The sequence below is a fragment of the Trichoderma gamsii genome, assembly GCF_001481775.2.
Source record: "Trichoderma gamsii strain T6085 chromosome Unknown Scaffold_39.2, whole genome shotgun sequence".
Classification (NCBI taxonomy): Eukaryota; Fungi; Ascomycota; class Sordariomycetes; order Hypocreales; family Hypocreaceae; genus Trichoderma; species Trichoderma gamsii.
Window position 1 is genome coordinate 1 of NW_020171376.1, and position 20,141 is coordinate 20,141.

At 48.6% G+C, this 20,141-nt stretch overlaps 7 protein-coding genes across 7 annotated transcripts; 4 read left to right on the forward strand and 3 right to left on the reverse strand.

Moving 5' to 3' along the window:
* Positions 1–1,254: 1,254 nt before the first annotated feature.
* On the reverse strand, positions 1,255–2,423 carry TGAM01_v208757 (hypothetical protein; the record flags this gene model as incomplete). The annotated part of the gene is made up of 2 exons (XM_018803783.1): positions 1,255–1,688; positions 1,745–2,423. 2 exons carry the CDS (start codon positions 2,421–2,423, stop codon positions 1,255–1,257), a joined length of 1,113 nt encoding a protein of 370 aa, XP_018663156.1.
* A 607-nt stretch (positions 2,424–3,030) lies between these two features.
* On the forward strand, positions 3,031–4,228 carry TGAM01_v208758 (hypothetical protein; the record flags this gene model as incomplete). Its single annotated transcript, XM_024550402.1, has 2 exons — positions 3,031–3,744; positions 3,974–4,228. 2 exons carry the CDS (start codon positions 3,031–3,033, stop codon positions 4,226–4,228), a joined length of 969 nt encoding a protein of 322 aa, XP_024404830.1.
* Positions 4,229–5,348: 1,120 nt separating this feature from the next.
* Positions 5,349–6,083, forward strand: TGAM01_v208759 (hypothetical protein; the record flags this gene model as incomplete). Its single annotated transcript, XM_018803785.1, has 1 exon — positions 5,349–6,083. The coding sequence occupies one exon, from the start codon at positions 5,349–5,351 to the stop codon at positions 6,081–6,083; it is 735 nt and encodes a 244-aa protein (XP_018663158.1).
* A 561-nt stretch (positions 6,084–6,644) lies between these two features.
* TGAM01_v208760 (hypothetical protein) lies at positions 6,645–8,636 on the reverse strand (the record flags this gene model as incomplete). Its single annotated transcript, XM_018803786.1, has 3 exons — positions 6,645–6,998; positions 7,061–7,504; positions 7,563–8,636. 3 exons carry the CDS (start codon positions 8,634–8,636, stop codon positions 6,645–6,647), a joined length of 1,872 nt encoding a protein of 623 aa, XP_018663159.1.
* Positions 8,637–11,840: 3,204 nt separating this feature from the next.
* Positions 11,841–13,367, forward strand: TGAM01_v208761 (hypothetical protein; the record flags this gene model as incomplete). The annotated part of the gene is made up of 8 exons (XM_024550403.1): positions 11,841–12,056; positions 12,126–12,212; positions 12,285–12,411; positions 12,486–12,603; positions 12,669–12,855; positions 12,913–13,084; positions 13,151–13,283; positions 13,343–13,367. The coding sequence occupies 8 exons, from the start codon at positions 11,841–11,843 to the stop codon at positions 13,365–13,367; spliced, it is 1,065 nt and encodes a 354-aa protein (XP_024404831.1).
* Positions 13,368–13,765: 398 nt separating this feature from the next.
* TGAM01_v208762 (hypothetical protein) lies at positions 13,766–15,783 on the reverse strand (the record flags this gene model as incomplete). Its single annotated transcript, XM_018803788.2, has 2 exons — positions 13,766–14,419; positions 14,482–15,783. 2 exons carry the CDS (start codon positions 15,781–15,783, stop codon positions 13,766–13,768), a joined length of 1,956 nt encoding a protein of 651 aa, XP_018663161.2.
* Positions 15,784–16,523: 740 nt separating this feature from the next.
* Positions 16,524–17,885, forward strand: TGAM01_v208763 (hypothetical protein; the record flags this gene model as incomplete). The annotated part of the gene is made up of 1 exon (XM_018803789.1): positions 16,524–17,885. The coding sequence occupies one exon, from the start codon at positions 16,524–16,526 to the stop codon at positions 17,883–17,885; it is 1,362 nt and encodes a 453-aa protein (XP_018663162.1).
* Positions 17,886–20,141: the final 2,256 nt, after the last annotated feature.

Sequence of the window (20,141 nt, forward strand, 5' to 3'; positions counted from 1 at the left end):
TTTCCCCTTCTTACGCTTTGACCGTCAGATAGAGTAGGCAGAAAGAGACAAACAGATGGACGAATTGCTCAGATGATGAGACAAATTCCACCATTTCAAACAATAGAGTGCATCATCTTTTGAAACCGCCCCTGCAGGCCTCCCCCCTCCGCAGCCGTTCTGAATGGCCGCTGGGCAGCCGATCGCCTCAGCACTACCAGCGGAACGCCCAGGCACCTGTGGCCTGTGATTGGCGCGCGGTTTGGGGGGACACCCCTGCTGGGGTTTGAAGCTGGCGCTGGTTGCATTTGGGGCGGCGATCTTTGGCTGCTTCCGGTTTCAAGTTGAGGCCAGCAGCGGCTTGTTCTTTTATCCAGGACGAGGCGTGCTGAGCGGCAAGGCCGTGGTGCTGTTTGTTGGCTTGGCGCGCTGAAGGACAAGATGGAAATGAGTGGTTATCGAATGCATGTAAATTCCATACTTGACGACAATTATAGCACAGCGGTCGGTTGGAGATGTTGACGAGTAGCATCGAATCACCCATGGAGCGGCAATAGCGCGGCAGATTAGCTGTAATTTACGGAGCGCGCTAAATGGGCGGCATCAAGCCAAACCTCACCTTCTGCTTCCATCCATGGATCCAGAATATCCCGCTCTCCCCATGCTGTATCGAGGCATACATGTCCAGCCCTGCGCCAGTCCTTTGAAACGCGCCATGCTCGTAGTGACATCAGCCCTGTTCCGACGGCTCGTTTTGTTGAAACATCCATTCGATCTTAGCCTCAGCTCTGTGTACATGTAGACTCCTACTAACACTAGCCCATACCACATCTCTGATATCAATGTGATATGACATAGATATATACTGCTATCTCATACTATGCGAGGATTCGAATCGCTGCTGTGATGGCACTTTTTGCTCAAAACCACCCATGCTATCCTGAAAGCACAGGCCAAGCGCGGCACGCACCGCGGGGACGATGCCTCGTGGAGTTTTAATTTACGTGTAATGGCATGCTTGGCATGAATGTGTTTGAAGCTTCAAACCTCACCACCTCAATTCAATTGAGCATTCAGTGGTATAATCGCTTCATCTCAGTATATATACTCTTGCATTTATAGAAAACGTATCATTCTATCTCTCAATTCTATCCAAATCAATAGCAACAAGTAATCCAACAACCCCAGCCCAAAATGCATGCAAACGCCAACCTCGCCAAGCATCTTGGCAGATCTCCAACTAAATCGAATCTAAAACAACTGCGGCGCCTATTATCAGACATCTATAGGCAAAGCGTTCACGTTCAAGCCCTCCCAGTCCTCCTTTAGCTCTTTCAACGTCACCGGATAAAGACTGCTGTCAGTCATGGAAGAGTCCATTTCTGAAGAAGAATCCACTTCTGACGAGGAGTCCATTTCGGAAGATGAATCAGTCTGATACTGACAGCCGCCGAGTTGTACATCATCCCAGCTTCCAATCTGGTCTAGGGCCCTGTGGACATTGATGGCGCCGAACCCTTCGAATGGCGCTTTTAACGGCCATTCGCCAAATGTGAAAGCCAAGGTATCCTCGAGATGGTCACCAGCGGTTTGATCGCAAGCCAAGAGCTTTTGCAGTTTACCATTAGCAAAATTGACCATTTCGGCGATGTAGAATTGTCTCCTTTTCTCAATCGCATCTAAGACTCGAGTTAGCTCCAGCATACAGACTAAAAATGATAGTAACAGTTGGAGGCACTCGTAATTTTTGACAAGAGGAACTCACTGATAATAGGCTCTCGTATGGGCATGCCTAAAGTATGCATACGACCCCTAGCCTGCGTTATGATGGCTTTGGAAAACACCCTAAAGTTTTCCTCGTCGCGAAATACCCAAGATGAAAACAGCGAGAATAAAAGGTTCTCATTGTATGGATATCGCCCAGGCACTGCTGGAAAGCTTAGCTCAAACAGGTCGTAGCATTGGTAGGCATCAACAATGACAGCCAGCTGAGCACAGAGCTTGGGGTTGACTTGCAGTTCATTGAGAGCAGCATCCTGACCATGAATTCTAAGTATTAGTTTATGCAATGCCGCTTCATTCCACCCTTCGACGGTAATGGTATATTTGTAGCCCTGCTCGGATCCCTCATTCCAGTCTTGAGTTGCAAGGTCTCGAAAGTACACAGATGCATTTTTCAGCTTCTCTGAAGAGACCCGCCATGATACTTGTCTGCCCATATTCTTTCGTGCTGATGGTAGGATATTGACTCTGGTCTCTTGCAAACGATAACGATAGTCTTTAACATTATCTCGCAAGTGGCTTTTATCGGTAGTGATATCGTCATATTGCTGCAAATGATTGAACCACAAGTCTTCGTGGTCTACTTCTTCGAATGGTCGATCGGGGTCACAAAGGATGAAGATCGTGTCCCCGTTGCCTTCAATGGTGTAAGTTGGCTCCATGGCGATGGTAGTTTATACGAAAAGTGAAAAGTATTGGCTGTAAGACAATATCATTGAGAGAGAAGCTGTCACGAAAGTGCTGATTGCAGAAGATGCAGTATAGAGAGAAGAGTCCGGATTATGTGATGGTTTATATTTCAGTTCTAGTTGGCATCTATTGCCCAACTACATGTTTTACATCCTTTACATTTTGAGTGATTAAGAAAATACGCAAAGAGTTGTGTGGTTGTTGTTCAATTGAAGATGGCAAAGGCACAAAGATGTTCAGATGGTTGAAGGTTTTTCAACGCAGGGTATTTCCCTTTACTCGTCCCTTTCTCTTTTTAGTTTCTCTTTCTTGAAGGCGATGAGGGGGTTGTGGGTGTCGACGATGTTGTTCGAACAAAGAACTGGCTTGCGCAATGAAGCGCAATGCTCGTGTAAGCCTTTGTTAGCGATAAACAAAGAATGGGAAATGAAGATGATCAAATTAGCAATTATAAAGCTTTCAAGACTGTAACCATGATTCCTTTATAAGACTGTGTCAAGAAAATGGCATTCACCTTGTTTTACCTTTATCCATCATCTTGTCTTTACTCTATGTTCTCTCTTCTTGACCATCATCACAATGGCACCCCAAAATGACTATACGACGTCCGAGTTTGAACTGCTTGAAGAGACGGGTCAAGGCACTTTGTTCGCCATTAAGAAAGACGATCCTGGTTTGAAATACATTGCTCAGCCCTTTGGTATTTTGAACGGCTCCGACGTTGAAGGCACCGACAAGCAGAAAACCATTGACGAAGCCTCTGCATTCTACACTCTCTTCCACAGCTCGAAAGTCGGCTCGGCTATCGCTCAAATCTTCAATCATGAAAACATCATTTCCATCGCCGGCTACATTAAGACGCATCCTGTGGCGCCAGTTTCAGAGCGCGCGCGCCTCGAAGAGTATATCGTATGGGACTATTGCGACGCTTCAAACCTCAGTGCTCTTTTCCAAAGCAAGCCCTGTGAGTCTGCCAAGTTTTACCTGCCCGAGTCACTCTGCTGGCATGTCTTGACGTCGCTTCTCAGCGCCATCACGTACCTCCACGATGGAAAGAGACTCTTTCTAGATACAGAGGCAGCGGCAGGAGAAGCGACGAAGATATGGGCATCTGTGGATCAGGATTGGCTTCCAATCCTGCACCGGGCGATGGAGCCGAGGAACATCTTCTTTCAGCAACCTCGTGGCATTGAGACGTATGGGATGTGTAAGCTGGGCAACTTTGAGCATGCAGTGGTGACGAATCATGTGATTACACCCAATGCAGAAGATGTCACGGATAAAGATGTTGAAGTCAGTATGGCGATGGCGCCGTATCGTGGAAATGAGACCTTGGATACGACGCGCCAACAGCTGCTTGGCGCTGAGACGTACACGGCGGTATGTTTCACTACATTTATTTGATGAAATATTAATCTTATGATGGAAGCTAACCATGGCATAGGAGAACCGCCCTTATACCGTCGCCGATGAACTCTTTGCCATTGGGTCTGTCATATTCACCATGATGACCGGCCGGCAGCCAACCCTCAACACCGATAGCTATCTGGTCAAGTCGCAATACTCGGACGAACTAAAAGACACGGTGCGATACCTGCTCGACTTTCGCACGGGCAGTGACACACATATCAACAGCGTCCTGCCGACGACCATGGCCGTGATGGAGCAGTATCAGCAGTGGAAGCTTCATAGCGAGGAGGGCAAGCTGTACAAGGACATTGAAGACGACATGGCGGCGAGATGCGGCGCAAAGACGAACATGGAGACGCACAGCTAAAACTGGGCCATGGTTCCTCGGCGCAAGTTTGTGTGGAGCTCTTCGCTCTGGATCTAATAAGACGGGCATCATTTAGCTTGCATGCCGCTAAAGAATGGTGGTGCCTCGAGGGAGCGATATTCGCGCATCATTTGCTCGGATAAACGATGCAATTACTCGTATGTAATGATGTGTGGTTAATTTCGTTGTAACATGAGAGGAGAGGGACAGTCGTATTTTGTTAGAGTTTCAGCAAGAGTTCGAATAGACAAGATAGCTTCACGTTTTTGGCCCAAGCCCCCTCGTGTCTGTAAACTCAAGTCCCCTCCTCCACACGCCAGTGGCACTAACAGCTTGGGGTAAGCATCAATTGTATCGACAAAGTCAATGATGTAATAAGACATTCAGCCCAATTTGACAGCATCAAGACAGATGTTTACAGTCACTATCATCTCTAGAGCCAGTGAATACTACAGCACAGCATCAACAGATCACTGATGCTTGACATCAATGTACACGTATGTACGGAGTATTGACTCGACGCATTCACATCCTCCAATTTACAGCCATGCACAGACGCGCTCTAGTCGCAAACCGCGGGGATTTAGCGAACCCTGGCTCCGCGCAACCGCTAGAACCAATCCAGAAGTCCGCTAACACCTCGCAGCTCAGCTAACGCTGCTGCTAGCAGTCATTCCTCCATGCCCTGTTCTTACTGTACCTCCTCCAACCTCAAAAGTCTCGTGTGTCTGTCTCACAGCAAGTACAGTAAGCTGCTTCTCGGAACAGCGCCCTCTTTGTTACACGACATCCTCGTGTGAGGGCACAAAGCGACTATAGAGCAAAAAGAGGCGTCTCCGACTCTCTCGCCCGACTGGCCAGCTCCTTTCCTTTCAAGGAGAGCAAGCAAACAGCTTGGCTCGTGACGCGGGTGCCGTCCTGCCTTCGTTTTCGTCCTCGGCTTCTCGCTGCTTCTCGCTGCTTCTTCTTCTTCTTCCGCCCAGTCTCTCGCACGTCGATGATTTCCACGCTCCCTGCTTAGTTATCCGAAACACCACAACCACAAACCAGACACCAAGAGCAAGGCCAGAATTCCAGCTCTTCCGCGACTCGCCTCGCCTCGCCTCGCCTCGCCGCAACCATGGCGGCTCCCAGCGCCACGCCGCCTCTCCTCCTCACCAAGCGCCTCAACGCCTTCCTGCACTCCCACCAAAGCGCCCATCTGCCGACCCTCCTCCTCACCACCTCCCAGGGCAAGCTCCTCGCCCACGCCTCCTCCCAGCCCGTCACCGTGCTGCGAACCCACGCCACCGTCGCGGCCTCTCTGCTCGCCATCCACACCTCTTCCTCCGCCGCCATTCCCTCAGCCCTGCCCGGATCGCGCACGCCCGATCCCATCGTCAGCTCCCCCGGAAGCCCCCATGGTAGCGACCACTACCATGACCTCGACGAGCACAGCAGCCAGGGCGACGCGGCCGATCCATCCGACCCCACGCGGTCCAGATCCAGACATACCATCCGGCCGGTCACTATTACTGTCCAGCTCAGCGAGGGAACCGTTCTCATCCGCCGTCTGAAATGCGGCCTACTCTTTGTGTGCGTGGGCCCTGCGGCGTATAACCTGCAGGACCACTCATCATCGCACACGCATCACGAAAACGGCGATGGGGTCGGCAGTCCCAGCGAGGTTGAAAGCTTGATCAGCGCGGGTGGACTGACGACTTCGAGCTTGGAGAGCGCGAGCGCTGCGCCTGTGGTTGCTATGAGGAGACACGCGGCAGAACTGGCGCGGTGGTTGGATGAGAAGCTTGGGACGTTGAGAGTGCCCGAGGAGGGCATTGGTGTCATTGATCTGCATGGACCGGCGCATGTATAGGGGGGGAAGACTGATGAATGCTGATGAAGAAGAGAGAAAATGGACTATGTCAAGTAATGATATGGGCGTTTGGATTTTTTGTGCTGCTTTTTTATTCGGTACATTTTGCATTCATCATTCAGGGGGAAAGATAGCAACAGGGGAGAAACTTTTATTACAAGACTTGTAATACTCGCGGCATTCAGATTATATATCGAGATGAACAGCAATGGAAATAAATTATTCAGCTACTATTAATATTGATATTATGAGTGCTATTGAAGTTCATATGAATTCATGCCAAAATGGCCATTATAAACGCCTGGGCTCATAATAGTAGTATGCATGTCTATATATACATATGCCACTCCTTTCGTCTCAATAGTAATTAAGCAGATTGCATCCCATGCTTCCCTTCGTACCCTTCTGCCAGTCCGCCATGACAGGTATCAAACGCCGTCCCAATGCAGAATAAAAGCCAACTATCAACTCCCCTCCAGCATTCCTCCTCAGGCTGTCGGTGTGGTTAATGTCACAAATACAACGTAATTTACAATCTTTCAAGTGCTCCCGCTCCATAATTCACTCAATGCTCATTCGCATAATACCATCATTCGTGTCAGTCATCCCCTGAAGGCCGACTCTTCCCTTCCTAACCTGGCCTGTTGAGCCCGCAGTGGGGTTCGCTGGCGTTCCGCCCATGCTGCCTGATTCGCTTTGCCCGCTGCTGCCTCTGTCGCCGCCGGTGCTACCGGGTCGTGAGCCCCAGGGCATCACGTCGCGCTGCATGGGGCTTTGTATGATGGGTGAGTTGTGTACGCTGATGCTGGGGCTGACGGCGCGACGCTTGAAACTGGTCGGGTCAAAGTCATCGTCTCGTCGACGTTTGTTGTTGATTCGCCTTGTAATCTCCGCGGCACTAGGCAGTTGACCATTCTATAATCATCGATGGTTAGCGCAGCTCAGATACAGATTGAAGTATGTGTGTATCTACTTACATAAAAGCCGCTAGAGTTCAGGGAAGGCGAATCCATATTAGTATCCTCGCTCATCCCTGACGACGAACCACGAGGCAGAAAAGTTGCCCCAGGAGGCGGCGTTCTTGCGCCACTCGATTCGGAAAAGGTATCCCAAAACTGTTTGCCTTTGGAATTCTTCATGACCTGCTGCTTGAAGCTGCTTCCTAGGCCTGCGCTCAGGTCACTCATTGGGTCGTCTGCTGGGTTCTCTTCCAGAACTTCTTGAGTGCCGGTGAGATTAGGTGATGAATGGGTTGTCGTCATGGCGCTATGATCAGCGTTCACGGGTTGATGGTGAGGCTCGAACTCGTCGCTTTCACGGACTTGTTTGACGATTTCAGCTTCTCGCATGAATTCGGACTCTGCTGGTGAGCCCTCCTCTGCGAGAGCGGCCCGGATGCGTGCAAATGCTTTTGCTTTGGGCTAAGAGCAAGTTAGCTATGTTGGTGTTCTACCATCTGAATTTCGAGTTAATACTTACCAAGAGATTCCCCCGCCGTGTAACAACCCGCCGTATTACGCTCTTCTGATCACCACTGCTGCCCTCTGCAGGTCCGCCTTCATCGATATCTCTCGACGAGATGTGGAGTTGATTCGCTTGCCAGCTTATACTCTCTCTCCTAGCCCGCGCCGCAGCTGCGTTATTAGGTGGTGACTTTGAAAGGACAGCCGAAGCAAGGTTGAATCCTAGGCCGAGGGGACCATGAGGTTTCTTCTTGGGGTGTTTGCGATGTCGTTGTCGGTGCTGGAAGCTTGCTAGGCTGCCCATAGATGGGGAACCCAAAGCACCGATCCCAGAGCCCTGTCCTATAGGCATGCCTGTCTTAGAAACTTGCGGCGTCGTTACGTAGGGTTCATCCATGTCCTCGTCCATGTCCTCGTCTTCCGAAGAAGAGCTGGATGAGTCGGACGGGACCACATGGTTGCTTCCAAGCGAAGTGCTGATATTGTGCCGCTCCTGATCGCCCATCATAGACCACAGAGACGTTGATGTCTGTTCTGCCCCTACATACGGCCCCCTCCGCGCAGGAATGTTCATACCCCGCTCCCCGATGACAGGTGACGAGTCTGGAGACGGCTGCTCGGCCAGGATCGAGTGGTGGAGGCTGGTCGCGGCCCGCGAGAAGTCGAGGCCTCGTGAGCGGCGGGGCAGGAGGCTAGTGGGCGAGGCGTATGTGTGCGAGTGGTCCAGCTTGGGCGACAACGGGGCTGGCCGGATGTAGGCGCCGGAGGGAGTGCCGGGAGGAGGCGATGCCTGCCGGGTCGGCACGTGGATCGACAGGCGGCGCGGCGTGACGGGAGGCTGCAGGCGATCGAGGCTGCTGTCGTCTTTGGAGGTCCGTCGCGAGGCGTCGACGATGTGCGGGCTCGGTGAGAGCTTCGACGGCGTGCCGGTGCTGTCGGACAGCGAGCGGGTCTTGAATGTCATTGGCGATCGCAGTTGGGCAGCGGTGGACGCAGCATCTCCGCTGTCTTGGCTGCGTCCTTGGCTGTCCTCGTCCATGATCACGGCATCGCTAAAGGGGATGCCAGCCAGGCCTCTGGGCCTTTCCATGATGGCCGCCTCGTGGGAGGAAAACGTGGTGTGTTGTTAAACTTGCGCCGAGAACCAGCAGCGATCTCGATTGTCTCAAACGAATGGTCTTGGTCGCCGATCTCGCCGAGTGAGATTCGCCTGTCATTAACAGCTTCGTTTCTGCGAGTCGCAATGCGCAGACAGGACTGCAGAATTATGTCCCTTGTCCAGATGCGACTGCGCGAACAGCGACAAAATACGATCCGCGAGTCACGGCATCGAAGGCCAGCTTATCGCGAAGAGAGGAGAGGGAACAGAAAGACGAGAGAGAAGCGCGAAAGCCAATCAATGCAAGACGATGGATATCATGGACCGTTACAAGGTGAATTGAGTGTCAATCTATGTGTGAGGATCAAAGATACAGAATAGCAGTTCGCTGTGAGCAGTGACAAGAGAATGGCGACGAGAGCGCGCGACGTCAAAATAGCAGCTGAAGCGCAACTTTGACTTTGTGGTGCGTGCCGGGCGCGAATTGGACCACAAGCTTCAGCTCCTCTAAATGGAGGGGCCCACCGCCGCGTCTAAAAATGCCCCGCCGCATGGATAATCAGGGCGCTAAGTTAGCTGCGGCTTAGTGGCGGGATAAAAAAGGAGCTGATGACGTGAGGTTTTGGGTATTTACTTGAAGAAATTAAGGTGATAACGCATCATGAACATAGAAAAGTGAAGAGATAGAGTTATCACAGGAAAAAAAACTGGAAATAAAGTTAAAATGAGAATCAAATCACTAATCCTTACACGAAAAGAAAGCATATCTGTAGCCCCCACTGATTGTTTGTTAACTCCATGTAAGTAGGTGAAATGCAGCCTGGCCTGCAAAATCTATGTATCTTCCATTGGTCTGGAACGCCTCGCATACTCCAGGCTATTCTGCAGGTGCAGACATGCAAATAAGAAACATTCGATCAGGCTATACAAAATACACATAGCTCTTCTTGGGGCGGCATTCGGCATCAAATCTCACTTCCTTTTACTACATGTTCTATCAGCACAGTACCCAGGTATGGACGGGTTTTGTTGAAATAGTTATATGAGGCAGTATACTAACATGAGACAGTTGAGTGATTTGATCTTATGCAATGGCAGCCAACGAAAATGCGGTTCATCCTGGTGCAATCTGCCGAAATCTGCGGGCCGTGAACAAGTCTGGATCTAGAGTACAGGTCTCCATAATGCTCTATACGTGTATTCACCCCTCGCATTGTATTGCAACTTGATAGGCGTAGCAGACGACAGCAACGAGAGGATCCAAACTAGCAGAAGAAGATGAAAATAAGTGCCGTGCTCAATAGTTTCCATAATACCGGAGCGAGTGTCGAAACGTCCATATTGCTTATAACACGAGCTGTTAATCCGTGAAGCGGTTAATGTGTCTTCTTCCTCATAACAAGCTGAGCTTCTACCGCATGATTAAAGTTCAATATAAATCATTGAATGTCGATTACTACTGCATGTAGATACTATGAGGCAATGCTGCGATCTGCAGAAATAACAGTGAATATTTTGCTGGCCACGTATACTCTCCTCAGTTTCATGACGACGACGATACTCTAAGCCCACCAGATACTGACTCTTGCTACCTCATAATCAAGGTGTTTACTGAACATGCCTTATTTAAGCATAACAACTCAAAACTTAATTCCACCAGTAGCACCTACAGCTCGCTGTTGAGCTGCATGCCCTTCGTATACAGTAGCACTGACATGGTCTGGCTGGTCCACACCGCATCAGATATGAGACAAGTACCCACAAGATAGCCCAAGCATAGGTAGGAAATATGGGAATCAGATGCATTGTGCTTGCTGGTCCAAGCCCAAAATAGACTATCGTCTTGAAAATTTCTCAAAGGCTGTGCTGAAAGGCTGTGAAATGCCTGCCATCGCCATCGAGTGCATGCAGCCAAGGCGCCAGCAGTTAACAGAAAAGCTTGGTGTTGCGCCAGAAGTGGAACTCGGCTATTGCTACATGTATACTCCGACGGTCTTTGATGCTGTAAGACTCGTATACGAGCAGCAGGTGGTATGGACACCAATAGGACCTCGGTATGTGTTTCTAGTTCGGTGAGGCTGAGCAACTCCGGACTATTTTTCGGCGTTTAGACTTGAACCCATGAGAGGCTGATAAACAGATAGAGATTGTCTGAAACCATTTAGATACGTCACGGCCGTGGCTGGTATCGTGAACTCGGGTACCGTATCCGATGCTGTTGCTATCGGAATCGGTGGCGGAGCCCATTGAGGCTCAGTGTGTAGGTTATTTATTGGGAGAATGTGTGCCTCCCCAACGATGATGTATACATAATCCCTAATCAATTCAATTATATATGCAGCTGGTAACATACGCGCTTTCTTGATGTGCACCATTATACATACAGGTATACAGGGTATGTTGTTAGACAAGCCGTGGTTGCACTACATAAGTGGCCATATCTCAACAGGTTATCATGCTATCATGCTTAGTAAAAGGCTATTGGACAATTGTGCCTTTAAATCATTGCTACAGAGTATAATTAAAGAACAACGACAGTGACTCTGATGCGCTGAGCTTGATTCGTTCGAAGATATTTATGCACGCTCGATCGTACGAATCGGATGTGCCCCTACATGTGTCACGAATCAGTCGTGCTGTTTGTAGGTTTCTCTAGTAGTTCAAAAACCACTAGTGTAGCTGCTATGCATGATCTGATATATACTAGATCCATGAGTTTCATTTCTTAATTAGCACTGAGCCACATCTAGTCTAGTTACCCCTCAAAACTGTATATGGCTTTTCTCTGTATACTATTAGCAGCTGCATACGCATAGACAAAGATACGGGCAACTTGAACATTTCCACGTGGTTTAAACAACGGTCGCGCTGCCACTGCGGGCTTAAAGAAGAGGCCAAAGTAGATTATTTCCGGGGCCGGGCCGACCGGTATGATTGCCGATAGTGATCTCGCAATTCTCATCTCCATTTGCGTGTCAGTGATGACCAATCTGGAGGGGCGGTCTAATTCGCTAGTTGTAGTCTCGCCCTCCCTTGCTGACACGATTTGTCACTGGGCTGTCTTTTGAGATTGGGAGGCTTTCGGTCGCTTTCGAGAGCTACATATACTTTTCGTTATATAGAGACTCTCGTTATCTGTCAGGGATATCTCAAACTGACCCAAAGATTATCGCGGTGTGCGTGCGAGCTAGCGTCATGACACGAGAGAATGATGTTGAGACCCAGACGGGACACACTGAAAGCACGCCCTTGCTGGTAGGAGAGCAGTCGAGCCAGTCTCATCCAGAGCAGCAGGAAGATCAAAAGAGGTCAGCTAGTTGGTACCTGTGGAGGATATTCTGGGTCGTTGCTGTGGCCATTGTCCTTGTAGTCTTCATCAAAGGCTGGATTGACGCAGATGGCGATGTAAACGTTAGTGCTATTTGTGATACCCTGTTATTGCTTTTGCTTTGAGTTTTCGTTCTGACTGGTATTGTTTAGTTTGATTTGAGTAAAGCACTCAAGAAAGCGCTTGGCGGCGGCTTGTCCGGGGCTGCAGCAATGTTATTGCAAGTGATTTTGCTCATGGTATTATCTCATTTACTCTCACCCTGTTCCACCACCTCTTGACCAAGACTAAGACTTTGTCGCGTTATTTAGCCGCTGAGGACGATTATGAACTACCAATATCGCTTTGGATTCTCGTTCACTGTTGCAACACAAAAGCTCTATGCTGATGGCGGGTTTGGTCGATACTATTCGGGCATCGGAGCTGCACTTATACAAGGTGAGTAATCTTCTTATCTTACTACAAGTAGTTTATATGTTATTTGGTATTGTCTAATCTTTGACCATCTACAGGACCCGTGGCAAGATTTGGAGACACAGCGGCCAACGCTGGCATCTTGGCACTTTTGCAGTCCAACTCATATCTGAAGGACTTGCCTTCGCTGGGCAAGACTGTTTTTGCCTCTCTTTGGTATACTCACACTTGGCTCCCGTCTAACGTTTTAGAACCCTGTTGCTGATATGCGCCATGTCAAGTGCCGCTGCTTTCCGCATGATCCTCACTCCCGTCGATACGCTCAAGACGACTCTCCAGGCCCAAGGTGCCGGTGGGACTGCCCTGCTTCGCCAACGCATCAAAGAGCATGGAGTCGGAACTTTGTGGTGGGGAGCTTTTGCCACTGCGGGAGCGACTTTTGTTGGACACTATCCCTGGTTTGCAACTGTATGACTTATCTACCTTGAACATGAGAGATGAATTGCGTGCTCACATTTGCTATAGTATAACTTGTTGACGGAGAGCATTCCAGAGCCTCCAAAGTCCGAGCTTTTCCTATGGCTGCTACGCTTGGCCTTTATAGGATTCGTCGCATCTATAATATCCGACTCTGTTTCCAACTCTCTGAGAGTAGTCAAGACTTATCGACAGGTCAATGATACTAAAGTCTCATACAGTAAGCAGCTTCAAAATTTCTCTCCAGGTTTTTTTCAGAGGAATTCTCAGCCTAATACATTTATAGCCGAGGCAGTGCAGCTGGTGATCAGAGAAGACGGAATTTCGGGACTGCTTGGACGAGGACTGCCTACACGCATCTTGAGCAATGGCCTTCAAGGCCTACTATTTTCCATCCTCTGGAAGCTATTTTTGGATATGTGAGTGATCAACCAATGACTCCGAGGAGCAATGTTTTAGCTAACCCATACTTGTTTAGCTGGGAGCACAAGACAAGCTCGTAACGAAACTAATGGGTTAACTTTGCCTGCTAAAATAGCATTTCTCTGCGCCGCATGTACTAAATCTCTGAGGTGCCTACTCGTGGACTCCTCCTCGTCTTCTAGTAGTTGAATTTTGTACGCTATATTAGTACAGGCATGTATGCTTTTTCCAATGCTTTGGCTAAAGCGAAAAGAAACGCTGAACCAGCGGCGACTGTCATATCCATTGACTAATGAGCCTCAGAGAATGAACTAATTATTATTAAAGAACTCTCAAGCATCCTCGAATGATGTGGATATCTATATTCTATCAATGCTTTCATAACCCTTCTTTCCCCCCAAAGATTTCAATATCATAACAAAAGCGGCTATTGCATATCTGCTGAACATGTGTATGTACCTATTAACCAACAACCATCTCAAGCCGCCAGAAGCAATCGAGACATCGATTTATCGAGGGCAGAAACAATATCCTCCGCCTCGAATCGCAGTTCGCTGTCGCGCTCAAGCATATTAAACACTATAGATTCGAGCTTGCTTGTTCCAGTCCCCACGTATACTGGAGTTAACCGGGCTCTGGCAGAAAAAATGTGCCCTAGCCATTCTATCATCTTATTCTTATGTTTCTTATTTTCTTTGCGGTCTAGTTCGTGTATGTCCCAATCGTCCCCGCTTGCCTCCGGATACTCGATCTTGCCAAGCAAGTAGAGCATTGTAACGCCTAATGCCCATATGTCTCCAGGTGATCCACGCGCAGTGTCATCAAGGAGGTCTGGAGGGAGGTACCAAGGTGTCCCTCCCGCGTTAATTTCACTGTGTATTGTAGCCAGTCCAAAATCGATAAGAACGGCGCCACGTTGAGAAGAGTAGGTAATATTGCTTGGCTTGATGTCGTTATGGATGATGGGCATCGTCTTCAAGTACACCAAAGCGGATGAAATATCAAGCAATATTCTAAAAATATCCGATTGTGAAAATTCGACCAATTTTATCCGATCAAGAGATTCTGGGAGAAGCTCTAGGTACATTGAAAGCATGCGGCCATCAAACGCCTTGAGCGCTACAACGTTCCTCTGTGCGGGATTAGAACCACGTTTGCAGTATACCAGTGGCAGGACACTGGGGTATGACTTACATGTTTTAGCTTCTCAAGCGTGGCTTTTTCTGTCTTCCATAAGTGCAAAGAAGTTCTGACTTTATTAGGTGCATCTCTATTGTATTGGAGGACTTTGGCGACTACAGGCCCAGACACAGCGGAGTGTTCGCAAGTAAAAACATTCGCAGATCGTGTAGCTCCTTTTAGCTCAACCCGCCGTAGTTCGTAACTTGCTGGTCCTTTTGCTCCAGACACCGATTGAGATATGTCAGTACTACCTCCCAGAGCCCATATGAAAGCTTCATCTCCATCTTCGAGTTCTAGAAGTGGAACAGCGGCTTTGACGGAAATCTTTTGCACAGATGATGATGGAGATGGATCGTGACCCTTGGCCCTTTTTGTGGCAATGGCGGCAGGCTTTGGCTCCATAGCTGTTTTGTTTAGAGGTTGGATGCAGGTAGTTCCTGTGAGGTCATTGTGTCGCTTTCGTCGCTTGTTAACATTCTCTTCAGCGCCATCGTCAATGCCTCGCTTTGGTCGTGGTGCTGTCTGAATTGTGACGTCAAATTGTCTTCCGCGAAGCCAAAACTCAGCAACATGATACTCTCCACATTCTTCACTGTCGTCGTCTATAGATATTCTCCACTTGCCGGGCTGGATTAAGCGGCTTGTGTTCTCTCTAATACATGCTCGGAGAGGCGGAGATGCTCGGAGAACCGGAGATGAATTGAATTCTGTCAAGTGTAACTGTGGTCCTGTAAGGTTTACCAGAAGACAGTGATCCCTCCCAGGGTCGTAGATAATCTGGCATGATATGGGAGTGTCAAATTCCGTATTGGCATCTTTCAATGATAGGTGTAGAAACAAGTCCACATCCTGAGCTTGCTGGATGACAGCGAATGTCACCCTCCTCGTGGCTTTGTATGGGAGGGGTATGATGGATGAGTTTTGGCTTGTGTCATCAGGAAAGTGGGTTGAGGCTATAATCATTCGAGCATCTTGCACATCGGGCAAAGCGTCAGTAAATAGTGCAGCGATCTCTTCGGTGGTTGGAGCCTTTGCCAATATCGCAGCTAATCTCGCAGCCTCGCGTGCTTCTTCGACAGCCAACGCCGCTTCATAGGCAATAACGCGTGGCTCAATCTGCGTCGCAGAGCCGAAACTAGGCTGAGAGGATTTCAGAGCATGATCTTGATTCCCTATCTCTTCAGCTGCGGCTAATGCGCGAGGCTTTAGCTGAGTTGTCGGCCATTGGGAGGAATGAGAGTTGGAGACGCTGATATGCGATCGGGCTGTGACAAAAGAAGCCGACCGGATTGATGCGCTACTGGGCTCAGACATGTTGCTGGCTTCGCATGCGCAGGATATGTTTGAGATGAAGAAGAACAGTCCGTGAAATTCGATAAGATTGAAGATCTCAAGTACCAATGCTGTCTCATCCGCGAGTTCAAATCAAATACACCACGGCCACCGCCTCATACTTATACACGCTGCAGAGGAGCGCTGAACAGAGGCATCAAAACGCCAGAGGAGGAGCTTCAGATGCGCCATACAATAAGAGACGCTATCTGGTGCCACGCCGGGCACTAAAAGCGGGCAGTTCCTTGCCAGAAGCCACAGTGAATATGAGTGGATTTGATACTAAGTGGCGTATTGGATAACATGGGTGTTACCATGAACAGGCGGAAATCGGTGAGGACCCTCAGATTGCCATGATAACACATGTATAAGAGCAGCAGTTCACTAACAGGGTGTCGCTAAAGAGGCGCAGAATACTCTGCACTCCGTGTAGGCAAAGTGTGTTCACTTTCATGCGTGATTCGCTGCGTCTTATTAACGTCTGACAAGTACGACTCGCGCCAAAACGTGCTCCACTGTAGCATCACTGAACAGGCTGACTAAGGGCAGCCCGTGGAGGCCCTCGGAATTGCACTACGCCTCATCTCAGCACACATAACCATAACACTCTAGCCATCTACAACGAATATCTAGATTATTCCTGGCTCGATCAATAGCACCCAGACATCATCAACATCCGACAGCGACCGCGAATCGAGCGATACATCAAAGATACGCCGACCATGGCTCGCTTCGACGCGCCGTGTCCGGGCAATGAGAACACAAAAAACACCCAATGGTCTGAGGCCGCTCCTCCTGGCATGCGCAGCCCCGATCACCTCTGGGGAGAATACTGGCACCGATTCAATACGTTTCGCATTCCATTGTTTGATAAGGAAGACTATTTTAGGATCGCTATGACAATCGCAAAAGATTCCAGAAGTATACAAGAATTTGATCGGAAATTTGAGGAACACAACAAACGACGACATAAAGAGTTACGGTCTATGCTTAAAAATATGTACTGGGATCTTGAAGAGACTCTCCCAACCCGCGCTGTTCATAGTGCAGCTTCTGATGCGCAAAATCTCGGCTGCCTTGAACACCTTGTCAGATTGTTAAATGGCTATATCCTCGACCGGAAAGCAGAAATGGAATCTGCGAAAATCGTCGTGGAGAAACAGAATCATGCAGAAGAAAATTCTTTCCAACAAGAAAGAGGATTAGTATTCGTCCAAGATGAGACAGAGACGCTAATCAGGGAAATAAGCCAAAGTCCCTCTGCCGACCCGAAATATGAAGAATATCTCCGTACTGGAAGGATGCCTGATGCGTGGTGCTCTCAGCCTCCTCAAGATATCGACTGGGGGTATTGGCACGACAAGGAGTACAAGGCTAGGCAAGTGCGCCATGGGGAGAGTGATTTTTTCACTAGGACAAATATCGAGTCTTTGGCAGGTGCATCCGACGATGCCGCTTTACATGCCCTGAATTCCGATGACGATGTTCCTTCAATACAGCGAGTCCCATCACTCGTATCAAACGACTCACGGGACCTGGAGGAGGGCAATGAGACTGCGACACATGATGGGCAGAGAAGGCGGTCGAGCATCTCGTCTAAAAGCAGCAGTACGAATTCGGCTAAGAAGAGGGTCCGATTTGACGACGATGAAGATGTCAACATTCATGAGCCTAAACGTCGAAAACTAGAGAATACTCTCGCGCATGCCGAAACCGCCCCGATCTCTCCGACTACTCGCACCTCTTTTATACAAGCTGCCAATGGGAGTGCATCAAGGAAAAGATCTAGGGCTGACGATGACGAAGACGATAATGGATTTAAGCGCCAGAAAATAGAGAGTCTGTCACACCCACCGTCATCTGTTTCGACAGACCATATAGCTGGGGGGGACTCGGAAAAGGTTCTGGAAGAGCAAGTTCCGGAGAATAATGACGGTGGACGAAAACGGCGAAAACAAAAATCCAAATCACCAACGTCACGCGCAATCTCTTCTCGAAACAATCTGAATACCAGGTCTTCGAGGAGAGCCAAATCGTCTACGCTTTGGGAGCTGGATGCTTTGGGCAAGCCCCGTTCGACCTAAGGATTGAAATGGAAGACAAACTCTGAGGCATGAGGCTGTTGGGAGTTTCTGAGATCATGACCGTTATCCTGGCAGGGCTGGGTGCAGCGGTTAGATCGAAAGAAACACTGACACGGCGTTCTGACTGAGAGCATGGTCGTTATCCTGGCAGGGCCGGGTGCAGCGTCGTAGCTCGATGAAAGAAATATGCCGTGTCTAAACGCAGAACATGGTCGTTATCCTGGCAGGGTTTCCGGGTGCAGCGGCGTAGTTGAAGCAGCGCCATGAGGTTGTAAATTTCCGAGGGCATGGTCGTTAACCTGGCAGGGCTGGGTGCAGCGGCGTAGCTCAGAGAAAACAACGGCGTTGCCCACAAGCAGTCTCGGCCAAGTCTTTGTCAGACTCATCTCCCAGTCTAGGTGAGCTTGGGCGTGATGTGAAGAAGCTGCGGAGGTTGAGCATTATGATATTATGATATTTTGAGATACCCATTGAGCGTTTTTGTCTATAGTCATTTAAGTGTACTTGCCAGGCTTTTATTGTGCCATTCTACTATAATAGGAGGAATAAGACAGTTTTTTGCAACCTGAGTACTTTTTTTGGCCACCTATTATGATATCGAGTCTCATAGTTCCTATATGTCACATAAAGAGTCTTCATATGCTAAGTTGTAATTTCGTTCACAAGTACGACTATCTATTCCTTTGGAGATGCCTAGGCAACTTGAGCCTCATGTTTAGTACTCACTATGATATGATTACACATAGACAACAAGCAAATGTGAACATTATTGAACAGCGGTTTGTAAAGTTTGTTATCTTGCTAGCACTAGACTTGGAGTTTACTTGTTCAAAGTGGAAACCTAGGTATGCTAAAGTGTGGGCGGGCCATCTCGACCGAACGAGCGCGTCGATGACTAAGCGCGACAGAAATTTTCACGGCCCACGTCTTCAAGCCTATAAATTCTTCACTCGCCGCGCTAGAGCAAAGCTCTTCTTTTTCTTTTCTTTTTCTTCGTGCGGCTGGCATGATCTGAAATTTATACCCGTGTTGCTCGAGTCCCTTCATCAATGGATAAATCGCAGCGTCAATCATGCCCCAGATAAAAAATAATTGCAAACTGGTCTCTCTATTCGTTCTGATTCCCATGGCTTTAGACGCGGGATTCGTGGATGGAGGGCTGGACATACTCTCTGCTGTGTTTATCAATTTTGTGACTATCTTTGTTTTATCTAGATATGGATCCCTTGTTACCTAGTACACCCTCGTTGCACTGTATGATCATGGATCGTGAGCGTCAGCGTCAGCCAAATCGACCACGGTATTCATCTCGATACCAGCGGCTGAAGAGGCGAGACGCTAAAGAGTCTTTTGACTTTCCACGCCATCTAGTATCAGACATTTACACGTAAACCTGAGAGAACTGTCAGTGGAGTTTTGGTTTACCGATACACAAGAGTGTAATTGACCTTGTCAATTTTGAATGAAGGAAAAAATCTACGATATGGCTTTAGCGTTGCAGATAAGCATAGAGTGTGCAAAACGATCTGTTATACTGGGGCCAATCAAACGCAAATGATATCTGATGCCCCTGCATGCGGTCCATCATTTTCTAAGCCCATCCTAAAGTAAGGTGATTTGGCTGCTGATTACAAGGCATATGTTGCCTCGTGTGACAGCCCTTGGTGGACTGGAAGAATATCTTCATATAGATACCTAACAAAGCTTCTATCAGCCCAATAAGCTGAGATGGTGGGCCAGGGGCTTATCTTTGCTCGCGTACTCAGCAGCATCTTACGCTATCCTCGTATCATCTCAGCTAAAACAGCACGTTAAATGCTCATCAATTTCTCGCCACCAATGCTCTCTCATGAAGCTGGGACTTCAGCTCCTGTCTCACTCCGCCTCAATGACATTAACGTCAGGCTCATTTTGAAATGAGAATTGCCAACAATATATCTCGAGGTTTCAGTTCAAATGAAGACACGGATGGTCTGTTTTTAGATCCGACTGGGCGAGCTGACCTTCGGAAAGAAAGACCGACAGAAGTCAGACGTAGTTTCAAAAATTTCATGTAAGAAACCGCGTGCAAACCGCGTGGTCAATTCAGAAATGAGTTTTACAAAACGTCTCGGCGCAATAGTAACAGGTGGCCGTCTAGAAGTGGTGTCTATACCTTGATGAGCTGCCTTGGCGTTGAGCTTGATTCTCAAGGCGGGATCGAGTCCTCGATACGCCGTGTTTATTCGAATCCCATGCAGATGCCGAAGAAGAAGA